The 13,792-nt window shown below is 39.7% G+C and overlaps 1 protein-coding gene across 1 annotated transcript in view; it reads left to right on the top strand.

Annotated features, from left to right (window-relative positions):
* Window positions 1-7,256: 7,256 nt before the first annotated feature.
* Window positions 7,257-13,792, top strand: part of LOC133991641 (girdin-like) — a 66,038-nt gene continuing 59,502 nt past the window's right edge. Inside the window, 2 exon segments of the mRNA XM_062430128.1 lie at window positions 7,257-7,319; window positions 7,453-7,553. Coding sequence (XP_062286112.1) covers window positions 7,257-7,319; window positions 7,453-7,553 — 164 coding nt within the window.

Genomic DNA, 13,792 nt, shown 5'->3' on the forward strand with positions numbered 1-13,792 from the left:
TCTCAAGCATTGAATCTAGAGTGGTTATAAACATTTTTCTTGAGGACCTCAGACTGTGCTGTAGCTCATGCTGGGCTGATAAAACAATAAACAGAACAAAAAAAATGTGATTATTGCCAACAAAATATGTTATGTCATTAGAAATCTGGTGAAAGTGTATAAATAAGTGTATTTTAGTGGTGTGTATTTATTCATTCATCAATAAGGGCTAGTGTGAAATGCATCAATCTATTATTAAAAGATAAAACTCCTTTAATAGATGCATCAGGTAAAATGAAAGATTTTCACAGAATGCAAAGAGTTGAACACACAACGTTATGATGTATTAATCATTGTGCTGTAATGTTATGCAATTACGCCCTGTCCCACAGGGGTTTTAATCATTTCAAATGGAGATTTGAGTGTTGGTCATTGATTTCCCATAGCGATGCTACAGGATAAGACAGAGTGGATGAGCAGAGTGACCTCCACTGCTAAGATAGAGGTTAGATCTCTACATTATTTAGTCAAGCTAGATAGGCAGGGTTATGTTTGATGATCTTTTTAAAATCTGTTTTATTTTTTTATTTTGACTGCAGTCTTGTTTTGATCCTGCCTTCATGAAGATATATTATTATTATCATAACTTGTGTGCCTGCTGATACTATTACCTCATATCTGTTATGTCTCTGCACCACCCTGGGTCTAGAGGAGATGTTTAAATTAAAAACATAACTCATTAAGTTGTTGTTAACACAATACTAACACTGAAACAGGTTAAGCTTGCTGTAATCATTTCTCCTGTTCATACTGACTGACTGTTCCCTTAAAAATGCCCTTTCAATCAAGATAGGGATAAACAACCAGACAGTCCTTGTTCAGTGAAAAAATTATAATTCAGATGATTATGTAAAGCTTTAGTAATCTGAATTAGTCAAACCAATTAGATAGCTTTCACAGTTACAGCCTTTTTAAGTATACATTTCCCTATTTTGGTTATTATCAACCACTGCACCTCAACAAGAAAACATTGTCCAGAAAAACATTAAAAGGAAATTTTATAATAAAATGGCTGTTGCTTTGGAATACACCGACTTAATGTGATTGACTCAAACTGCTGAAGTCTCATATTAATTTCAGATAAACGTTTTTGTATGGTAGAACTTGTGTTTACCATCACTTACCCTGAAAACATTACGAAGGATTTTTTAATAGTTTTTATGAACAGGAGGAATGATTATAGCCAACAAAACTCTCAATGTTGATATGGCCACCTGAATATTCAGGGTCTACACCTGAACCGAGTCAATCGAAAAATGTTGAATAAATGTTTTTATTTTATCATTTGGAAACTGTCCTGTCTCATCAAAATAAAAATGGTCACATCTGGTTCAGACCATGATGAAAATCACTGGGCAGAAAGGTCATTACAGACTGAAGTCTCTCTTTGACCAGTGTGTACTCAGGCAGGTAATTAGTATCTTCTATGACCCATCCCGTTTTCAGTACTGAGTATGAGCTCATCAGACAGAAGATACAGAGCTCAGTGGTATAAGCTGAAACATTTTAAAACTCCTTTGCCCCCTTATCAGTTGATCAGTTATCTATCTATCTATCTATCTATCTATCTATCTATCTATCTATCTATCTATCTATCTATCTATCTATCTATCTATCTATCTATCTATCTATCTATCTATCTATCTATCTATCTATCTATCTATCTATCTATCTATCTATCTATCTAGTAGTCTAAGACACATACTGTGTAATCACAGAGTATTTTAACTTTTGCTGGTTCATGACAAGTAAACACAGCAAACACTCACCGAACATTCATTTCTTCCCCCCTGGATGAATCCTAATGTTTGTGATGTTAATGATTCTGAGGCATGATGACTCAGATTACGAGAGATTTCAACTCTATTACTCATCTATCTGTATTAACAGTCATATAACCTCATTTTGTGAAGTCAATGCAGGTTACGTTAGAAAAGAGGAAGCTATTTATTCAAAACGTTTCTGTCCAACATTAGTCAGCCCAATTAACAATGAAAGCTGCATGAGGTCAGCACAGCTCCAACTCAAAAATATTTGTGGCTACTTGTAAATTCCAGTGAAATAACTAACAGAAAACTGCACTGATGAGACAAACAGAGATTTTTTATATGTGAAAGGTAGTGCAAGGTCCTCTGGTAGTTTTGAAAGGGAATTTATTTTTGCTGTTGTGGATTTCAGAGCAGCGGTGCTTTGTGGCCAGCGTATTCTTTTCCCTGGGCTACATTAATACCAACTAGAGGAAAAATGTATGTGTGTTTCCATGTGTGCAGTGGTTCCGCAGGGTTTTGAGCCAAAAGAGGCGGTTGGTGGGTTTCTACTGGGTAGTTTACGGTAGCTTTCAGAGCTGAGTGTGTGTGAGGAATGCTGCTTTGGGTCTGCACAATCACTGAGTCATTTGGGTGGAGGTGGACGCTGTTTTGTGACAGAACTCCTTAAAAGCATCATGAGTAATACATTTTAATGAAATGGACACGAGCACCCCGTAATGAATCCAACTCAAACAAACACACACTGAGCTGTACAAAATATTCATTGAATCCCCTACAGTAATTTAGGAGAACATAATTGTGCTCAGGCTGCTGTGTGGTTTAGCAGTCACTACATGAACCATGAAAGATCATTATCTGCGTCAGTGTTTAATCGGGGTGATACAGCATGTAGAGATGTGTGTAGGTTGCTTTGTTAACTCAGGGGAAAAAAGGCTGGATTTGATTTGATCCTGGAGCAAATTCCTCCTCTTTTCATTCTACCTCATTAAGATAAGATAAACTTCATTGATTTGTAAGGGGAGACTGAATTGCTGTGGGAGGAATGGACAGAACAATGATTAGAGAACACAGCATAAAAGGTATTAAAAGCCCCAAAGGCTTGTTTTCTCAATCATTTTATTCCAAAGTTGGACATTTTTGGTTATTTTACATGAGTGCGCACTTCTCAGTAGTGAGTAGTAGGTAGGACTCAAATAGGTGATGTCATGTTCATCACCTCTGCACCACTCCAGATTTAGCCACATGTGAATCAAAATGTGATGACAGATGTGAGGTATGTTGGCAAAACTGTCAAACAACTCAATTGCACAATCTTAATGAAGCAGATTAGCTAAAGATTTGACCATTATAATAATAACTATAGGTGTTTTCCTAAACTTTGATTGTTGGAAATTTAGTCACAAATAGTAAATGTTATAAATAAATACTTAATGTGAGAGCATGTTAAGTTAAATTAACAAGAAATAAACCTTTTCCTGGTTCAATACAATGAGAGGTTTTGCTGCTACTGTCTTACCTGGCCTGGTATGACCATTATGGTGGCTACGGTTAACTAACATTAGAAAACTTCAGATAGATATTGTTGTTTAAAGTATATAACTGATTCACTTTAAGGCTTTACAATTACTCCCTGCTTGTGCCACTGTTAGACTACATTTTGGCACCATTATACTTTAATCATTAGCAAAAGTTGCATTGGTTCTCTTTAAGATTTGAAACCACATTTTCCAGGGTCTTTAAAGGATATTAAAGGATAGGTTGACACATTTTCCAGTCTGTCCTAAAACAATTGTTGGGTGCCCAAATCAACATTGACACGTTTTTCTTGCTGTAATCATTCCTCCACTAAAACATATATTCATAATACACTTTCAGTGTAAGTGATGGTGAACAAAACCAGCAAAAATGTTTTTAAAAAGGTTATTTGAAGCTAATATGAAGCTTTGAGTCAAATCAAGTCCATATCACTTTCTTTTTAATGCCATATTACTCCTTTTTGTCGTGATCCTTCCACTACAGCTGAAAAGGAAAATGCTGTCTGTCAGGACACATAAAGGGAATCTTTGCTTGTAACTGTGAAAGCTACTTTGTTTGACAACTAAGATGGCTGAAGTCTCATATTATCATCAGATAAACCTCTAAATACAGTTTTGCTCACTGATAGGTCCACTTTGGATTTTGTCCCCCATCACTTACATTGTATCAGGACATTTGGAGGGGAGGAAGAAAAAGGTTAAATCATACAGTAACACTGGTATCCAGAGTACAAAATATTTTATAAAGTGGCATTTTTACAAAAAGTACACATTTTGCACATTTGGTTTTGAGGACTCTCTAAATGGTACTATTGCAGTGCCAAGATGTCAGATTTGACCCAAAACCAGTCTTCCACTTGTAGAGGTGGTTAAAGATATGGTCAGCTACTATTTAAAAATATATGTGACTTCTCTCAAAAATGAAAAGCAAAGCCTGGGATAAATGGTTTAATGTCTCGATGAAGATGAACAATTCAGCCTGAGTGAAAGACAAATACATAAAATGTAATCCTGCTTTTGGTGTTTTTATTTGAAGGCTGTTCTGGCATATTCGCTGCATTTTTAATGTGCTACATTTCACTCTGTAACCTGATGTGCACTCACCCAGCTTACATCCCTCCGGTCCAACACGCTCTGCAAAAAACAAGACAGGTCTAGCCAGGATTGAATACAGTGTACCCTCAAGCCAAAACGCCAACAACAGCAACCGTTATTCTCTATGCAAATGAGACCATGTGCTTCTCTAAGAGAGCTACTGCTGAGTTGTGCTTACTAAAAGTTTTAGGGGCAACAAACAATAATCCATTCATTCCAGCTGGGTTCCTGAGAGGTGACCCAGGGCTCCAGTTCCCAAACCAGTGATTGTGTTTTAATTGACTATTTGGCCCCACAGCCTCTGCTTCCTATTGACACCGACAGAGCAATTCATCAGTTGTTGATTAGGTGTCTCCAACCTCTATATTGAATGATTCTGGGTCTGCACTTATCTTACTGTTATTACCTTGCTGCTAATACAGCTAAAAGAAACACTGTGCGTTAAGAATAGCCGCTGGCTGTGCATTTCCTGTTTCAAAGTTGTAGTGAATAGCTGCTCTCAGGCCCCATGAAAGAACCCAATTACAAATCCTGACTCAATTAAGATGTCAGACGTATATATTTTAGTTATAGTTTTTAAATTCATGCAAATGCCTCAACTATATTTTGGTGTAGATTGGTATATATTTGGTATTTTGGTGTATTTACAGAAGTTATAAAACATCCAAAGTCAGTTTTTTGGATCACAGTTCAACATAGAGCTGCAACAATTAGATGAGTACAACTATAACATTAATCACCTACTGTCTTGATAATTGAATGATCATTTTTCAAGTCATTTTTCAAGAAAAAAAAAATCTAATTTCAGATTCTCAAACATGAATATTTTCTGGTTTCTTTGGTAATCTGTGACAGTAAACTGAATGTATTTAAGTTGTGACAGAACAAAACATTTGAGGATGTCATCTGGGCTCTGGGCTGATGTTTGATTGAGAAAATAATTTACAGATTAATCAATATTGAAAATAATCTTTATTTTGGCGCCCTATAGTTTGAAATGATTTGTATCACAAATTATCCTTAATGATCAGAATTTGATTCTTGTATAATATTTTCTGGATCTTGCATGATATTTTTATAATACCTGCCTATTAAATTACATATTTTGCCAATCAGGATGTTATATCTTCTATGACCTGGCTAAAGTGGCCACAACAAAAGGGAATACACATCCGTGTTAAACTTTGACAAAAACTAAACCAAATTGAACTAAAGTAAAGAATTAACTGAATATGTCAAGTATGGGGTGTGCAAATGAGTAATGTCAGTAGTGTGTGATATGCATGAATAGAAGTTTGTGTGTGTGGTGAAGGTGTATAAAAGCCAATTGAATAACTAAAGTAACATAACCGAACCAAATAGGGGCCTGCTGGGACGAGCAGAGACTGAGTGAGAGAGACCCAATTGCCTGCTGCAGCCAGACTTAAATGACCCGGAAACACTGTTGGCTCTTGGCTCTTGGGTTATGTAGGTTAGATGATCACCTGCAGAACAAATAGAGATGCAGGTTAACACCAGATCAAACGCCAAGATGACACCAGGCATGATCACATATGCGACATCTAATGTAAATGATGCATTTTACACACTCAGGGAAAAACCTATTACTGCAGTTTGATAAATGTAATGGAGTATTTTTTTGAGAAAAGGCCTGAACACTTTCATTTCTATTTAAAAAAACAAACCTTATTACTGGATCAGGCTTCAACACCAACCTCCTGTACAGTTAGCAGCCTCTCTACCACCAGGTGTCAGTAGCCTACTTACCTTGCTGCTCCAATATGCTGTATGCTGCAAATGCAGACAATAGCTGCTCATACATTCACTGTATTTTTATAGGGCGATGAGCAAATAAGCACAAAATACTGAGTATGCATAGCTTATAAACTACAGGACTAAAGCTGCATGCACATTTATTCCATTCCCATTTCTTTCTGCATCATATCTTTAAAAAAAGCCTTTACAAAACTACTCTTGAAACCATGACATTGTCCTGTTGTTTTCGAATGCATATAATTGACAGCAAGACCTTTAAAAAGAATCTAAATGATATGGATGCCCTATTTTTTTTCTTTTAGAAAGAAGCAAAGGAGGCGGAGGGAGATGCACATAGGGGAGGCAGAGATGGAGGCGGTGCTATGTGTCCTCCAGTCATCCTCAGCTGCCTCTCTACAGTAGTATGCAGCATTTGAACGGAGACGCACTGGAGAAGACGAGTAACCACGTTTACAATAAATATGAGGAATAAACCGACGTCTTTAAAACCAGGACCTTAAACATCTGGAGATTTCTACATTTGATATTTTCTTTAAATGTGTCGCACCGGAGGAATATTTCCCCGTTAATGTTTTTGTGAGCTGGATCTTTTTTTCTCTCTCCCGGTACCAGTCCGTTTTTCCAGTGAGCTGCTTGCATAAAACCACACCTGGTACAGGTCTCATGTACTCTATCGCTGCTTATTTCTGTAGATAAATAGCCAAATCCGGAGGCTTAATTTAGAGGCTGCTTTTTTTTTTTTTTTTTTTTTTAGCTTTAAGGCTTTTTAAAACAAACAAACAAAAAATGTGAATTCTTACCTCTCTCCATGAAGTAGCCAAAACCAGCCTTTGGAAACAGTTGCAGATTGTGGATTAAGGTTTTTTTCCCCCCCTCTCTTGACGTCTTTCAGCGGCTGTTTAGCCAAAATGAGCGTCGATTTAATTGAATCAGCCACATGAGTGGAGTCTAAACAAAACGCCATACTGTATTTCTCCCAAGGAGTGCGCATTTTTTTCACCATATTTGCTGAAATAAACGGCGCCAGTTGCCCTGGAAAAATATGGAAAGCGAGGTTTTCACCCCGTTGCTGGAGCAGTTTATGCTCACGCCTCTGGTCTGCTGGGTAAGATCCCTAATTAGATATTCAAATGAATCTTAAACTCACTAATTAAACACCCCAGCCCCGTGAAAGCAATTCATTTGAAGTGTTTATTGATTATCTTAACACCTATTTGCATTGTTCCATGTATTTCCAGGTGAAGACAGCCGGGCAGCCGACAGTGACTGATGGCAACACATTATCGGAATATATTGAATTAGTGGATGGGATTTACCTGAATGAAATCATGCTTGAAATGTAAGTAACTTAACACAGATTCAGAAATGTTACAGATCAATCCATCTGTCCTCTGCATTGGCCACTATGGTGCCACTTTCAACACTTAAATGGATACATGTGCAATCTGTTTGCTCAATGTACTGGGACTAGTGCTGTGGAGGAGGGCTCACAAATGATACCCACCCTGGGGCTTAGTGGGGGGGTCATCCCCTGATGAGCAAATTAAGCAATCCTTCAAGAACCTGAACCTCTGTCCAGCACTTGAAATTGTCTGCTGACGTGAATGTAGGCTACACACAATGGGACTTTGTATTGAGGGCAATAATGGGCCACACAGTCAGAAATCTTCGCAGACAGTTATTGTCCGGACCCCTTGGAGCTGTGCGGGTTGTCTGCATGCATCCACAGTACAAGGAAACAGCAAGCGCCTCCAAAAACCTCCAGTAGCTCTGTTTTTATAGTCACCCTAGACTATCATCTGCAGAGGAGTGGAAGACACCCCGCCCCTGGAAGCTGCAGAGCTCACATTTCCTGCTGTGCCATAGATTAAACTAGAAATAGAAGCCTTAAGCTGTGAGAAACACTGGTAGCAGTGCAGAATGTAGCGGCTAACATAGCAGGCCAGCACAGACACACATTTGTTTGTTTTTAATAAGGTGTTTTGGCAGATCTCTTGATTGGGAGAAAGAGGAGGAGGCTGGAGGATGCTGATGCATGAGTTGTCAGTTCTGTCTACTCTGTCATCTCCTAATGTGTGTGTGTGTATAAGTAGCATGATAGAGGACAGGTTTCCATTCCTTTGTCTGGCTCCAGACTGCCCCTTCCCGCTTGCAGGCCAGTTTTTTTCATATTTTTCCGTTAATGCCAAACTCCACACTGTCAGCATTTACTCCTCGTGCTCGCCTGTCGAAGGATTGTTCAACAGAGCCTGCTCCCAGTGGAACTGATTTCCTCTTGCCAAGAGATTATAATGTGTTGCAGTTTCATTGGGCAACTTCTCATCACCTCGATTGCATGCTTAAGGGAAAGTTGTTCTTTTGCATAAATCTCTCTCTGTATTTGTGCAGAGTTGGACCTAATAACCAGTGTGAACTGCTATTTAGGAGGGTTAAGCTGTAGCTCTGCAGCATGAGGAGCAGATTAAACCAAACTAGCCGTTTCCTGTCTCTGGATGGTGTCCCGTTCTTCCTGCTCTGCCCTCTTCCACTGACCTCAACCTCCTGCTGCTCGACTGTGTCACTCTACTAAACTGCCTACCTTCAAGTTTCACCTCTCTTTCCCATGCTTGTTTTCCCTCCTCCTACTCCTCCAGGCTACTTCTACACACTAACAGGTATCCTTCATAGCAGAAAAAGGTGTTCAGGTAGTCTATCGCAAGTTCAGTTGGACCAGGGCATCTTTCCTCCTCCGCACTCAGCCTCTTCAAAATGGTGAACAATTCAGCAGTATTTTTAGAGTAATTTCCCATATGGGACATTGTATAATGGAGAGCAACCGGAAGGATATGTGGGGGGAAGGGTTGGAGTGAGTGAGACAGCAAAGAATTCGCCAAAATGGTTAAAAGCCATTTAACGAGACAGGGGAAAAAAGCAAGAGGGTGTCACGCAAAATGCAAATTCCTGCTCTGGTTTCCCAAAGCCACACAGCAACACTACAGTTCCTCTGAGATGTTCATCCTCAGTAGGATTTCTGTCTGCAAATAAATTGAATGAGCTGGATGAGAATTTTCTATGGTTGGTCGAGTGCTGCTGTAGAGAAGAGCCAGCGTTGAGTTGAAATGAACTGTGACTGGCTTAGAGATCGCCTGACAGGATGTCGGGGATTGCCAGTCACAGCCAACTCTGTGTGTTAATATGTGTGTGTTTGTGTGTGTGTGTGTGTGTGTGTGCTCTCTTACATCCAGGGCCTCTGTGGCTGTGGGAGTATGTCTATATCTGTGGGTGTTTTTTGTGTGTATGTGCGCGCCTGCATTTGGGTTTTGGAGTCGGGCAGCTGTTGTTAGTCGTCTTGCCCAGCCACCCTCCCACACAGAGGGCCTACAGTAATGGTCAGATGTTGTGTTAGTGTTGGTGAGTCTGCTCTTTGTCTGCCGCTCCCACTTTATCGGTGTTATGTGGTAACCTCCAGCAGACTCTGTGAGCTGAAATAGACTCAAGCAAAAGTGCATGTTTACAGCTCATGCATCTAAAATCTGCTGTTGGGGGGTGTTTATAGTTTGATGGAACCCATCAAAGACATATCTTCATTTTGCTTTTTTTACTTAACGTGGGATAATTCAGACACAGAAATGTCATTGAAACAGGCTACATGATCCAATGTTGACTAAATGACCACTTGGATGTTTTGTAATCCCTCCTTCCCTACCTCCATCTTTGCATTGGGCTTTTTCTCTCATTAAAAATAGCTTAAAAACCACAGGTGAGTTTCCAGACTTCTTTGAAGAACCATAGGTGATAATTAACAGGGATTGCATTTATTCCAAAACACACTCACACACACACTCTCACTTTCACATTTTGTTTCCTCCTTACCCCCTCTGTTGTGACAGCTTGAAATATATTTGAGTGTTATTTGGCTCTGCGCTGCTTGCGATTGATCCAGTCATGCTAAAAAGGGCCTCCGCTGGTGCTCGCCTCCAGCTAGTAGCTGCTGTTTACACACACACACCAAAGATTAAAAAAAAAAAAAAAAAACCCTGCTGGAGTTTACTACACTAGTGATGGCACAGCCAAGAACCACACTTGCCTCCCATGACGGATGATACAATATTAAAAGATATGCACACATTAATAAGCGTTAAAATATTTTAGTCTCTCATGAATAATTATAAAAATCTGGTTTATGAAACCTGCTTTAAACTTTAATTTTAACTGGCGATTTCAGCTGTTGTATAATCTGCGGCAATGCTTTGTTGAGTGTCTGCGTCTTGCACCAAGCAAGAGACATGGCAGACAGGTTGGCAGCAGTTGTCATTGGGACACCATGGGAGAGAAGTGTTGGGAGACCCTGGGATTATCTAACGGTTTGCTGACACCCAGATGGCACCAATCCCCCCGCCCCTCCATCACCCCTGCCCCCACTGCCCTCTTCTGACTGACATTACCTAGCCAATTACATTGCCTCCTCACTGCTGTCAAACCAATTAGTTTTTCCCGCTCAGCAAGTGGGAGCCAATTAAAATTTTGTCCAAGTGACGACTGTCCAGTTGAATTCTTTGCTTTCCTGCCAAATGTTGTAGACCCGTGCTGGCTCGTTGGCCCTTTTTTTTCTTCTTATTTCGGTCAAGCAGTCAGTCTGTCCTCTGCCAGCTGTTGGAAAAAAAATTATGTGAGTGAGATGGACAGTTGCAATAATAAAAAAGGAGATTACTTGATTTTCTTCCAGTCACACATTTGTCATTTTTACTGGTGCAGTGGGTGTCTTTTCAAACAACACCGTGCATTGCATGGTAGTCTGACCCTATTTAACCCTGAAAATTAGTCGAATAACTTATTTTTTTCTGTGCGTAGAGAGTTTAAACATGTGGATTGTGAAAAGAATGCTGTTCGTCTTGTTCTTCACTTTAATATTTCCTTTGGCTCAAGTATTCAGACAGATCCATGCATGCCTGTACTGTAAATCTGTCTGAAAGGCTGCACACATGAAGATGAGAGCATAAATAACATGAAGGTAGCCGTCACCTTCCAGCATTTTCATCTGCACGTTTCCTGTCCTTACCAGTGGTTTTTCTATCATAAAGAGTCAGTGAGTATGGATCTGTTAATGCTGAATGCAGATTTGAAACACTGCATAGCCCCTATTTTCTCTAAAGGCCACATTACAGTAAGTGCAGTGTGTAGGCTCATATGCACATAATGTAGTCCTCACTAAGCTTGTCAACACTTCTTTTCAAAACAGAAATTGCTTTTCGACACGTCGTGTATACACAAACACACTCAGAATTGAACCAATGAGCTTTTAGGAGAGGGAGCAACACTGAATGACATCTATGTGGATCCATTTGGTCTTTTGTTGAACATGACTTTCCTTTTCTGTACTGTAGACGGTCAGATGCACCATTTGATTCTCTGGTAACTGTTATACTAACATATGGAGGCTATATTATGTGTATGCTATGCTTTTTTTATGGCTTTGTTTGCTCTAGTCGAATACTTTGAGGTTAGACAGCCATCTGGCAACATTTTATTATTACAGACTGAATGTAGAAGAGGCTGCGTACAAAGAGACATATGAGTCAGCTCTGCCCTGGTTATTTATCTCAACATGACATCCATTTTTCTCGACTGTCTTTGAATGAGAGCTCTTCACTGTTTCAGAGACTTAAGTTATAAGAGAAATGGAGGCAGTCTAATGTAGAAATGAAGAGTTAACTGTTTTAATGCATGAATTGTCAAACTTTAGCTAGTTTCCGCTTCTCATTTGTGATTATTCCATGCTTTTCATTGTCAAACGTGATAGTAAACTGAACATTTCCGGGTTTTGCACTGTTGGTTGAATAAAACAAGACATATGAAGATGTCAATTGGAAATCTGGCAAATTATTACAGGCATTTTTCACTATTCCAAACAGCAATCTTGAGGAACAAAATTCATGTCAATGGAGACCGTTTTTATCGAATCAAGCACAAGACACAGTTGATCTTAGCATGTGGAATTCATGAAATATTTCTAAAATGCCATTCCTGAATCACCCTACTTCTCTTTTATCACCTGGTTTTGTGTCTTCCTTCTATCATTTGTTCTACACTTCTCAGCTCTTGTAATCCCTCTTTTTTAAATCATGTCTCAACACCTACTGCAGCCTCTCACTCTTTCCATCTTTTGTCTTTCTCCTTCACTTCTGTGTCTCCTGCTCTGTCCGTGCCTCACCTCTCCCACCCCACCTTTTCTCTCCTCTGTTTTCTTTGAGTAGCACGCAGAAGCCTTTGTTGGTGTTCTCCTGAGCTGGTTACAGCAGACATAGCTGGGATTCCAGCTGGACTAGAGAAAACGAGGCAGGCAGATCTGCTGCTGGGATTGTCAGTCTGTTCAGTTCAGCCCTCAACAGCCCTCTGCATCAAAGTGTAGAATCGGACATAAATCTGACCACTCCTTGTAATCATCTTTATGTCATGCCATCCTCTCTGTGTGTGTGTCTGGGGATGTGTATCAAGTCAGACAGGAAACGGCAGCTGTGACCTTGACAGGACAAAACTTTAACAACGTTGTGTTAATGTGAGGCACTCGAAACCCCAGAGCCAAGGACATGTTAAACCCCGCAGGGACCATTTTAGGGCTTTAGACACAGGTTTGCCATCAGTTTTCAGCAAAATCCACCTTTTAATATCAGTGATTTATACAGTGGTCGACATTTAATGTAATCGATTCTTGAGATTAGTTGGAATTTCTGAAATAGCAGAGATTCTATTTAACTGGTCACATGTGCTGCATTTCGTATGAGCACGAATTGGCCACAACTGTTGAACATTGTGTTTGTATGTAATGATGCATGCACCATTTATGCAACTGAAGAGAGAACCAGGTCTTTATTTGAGACTTGCGATATTGTTAGAGACAGGTGTTTATTTCCAGTTTCCCATTTCACCCTGCGTCATATTTGACTTATGTCCGATCTGTTCCCTTTTTTCCTGTGTTAATTTGCTGTTGTGCTCATTTGCTGTTAACGCAAACTCAACACTTCCTTGATCCGTTTCATGTTACAGGCCCTTCAGCGGCTCGGAGGGCAGAATCCCTTCTGTTCCCTCGAAGCCTTTCGCTCTGAAACATCTGCAGGAAGTATTGCGTTTCATTAATAGCAGCTTAACATTGAGAATTAACAACAGCAGAGTTAAAGTACAATTAATTAGTGACCAAGTAAAATATTTCTGTTAAGAGGTGAAACTTGGCATGAATATGTTGACCTATTGAAGGAACTGTGCACTATTTTGACTTTCATTTGAGACATTGAATTTTGTTTCAATGCTTTATAGCTTTTAAGTGTTTTTTCTGCACAAAGTAATGCATCCAATGGCTTCCATAAGTGTAGCTGCAGTACCTATGGATACAGTGGCAGAGGAATGGGAAGAGGCCCAGTGGAAACAGAAAGACAAAGACGGCAGAGAAACGAGTCCATGAAAATCCAAGACAAGGAAATGGGGTACAGAGAACCACATACCAGTGGTCAGATTCTCACTGGTCTGTTTGTATACTACAGTTCCCTTTGTTGTCAACTGCATTTGTAAAAGTAGTGGTTTACATGCCTGGTTGTGCCCGCTGTA

Source organism: Scomber scombrus, chromosome 12 (genome assembly GCF_963691925.1).
Source record: "Scomber scombrus chromosome 12, fScoSco1.1, whole genome shotgun sequence".
Lineage (NCBI taxonomy): Eukaryota > Metazoa > Chordata > Actinopteri > Scombriformes > Scombridae > Scomber > Scomber scombrus.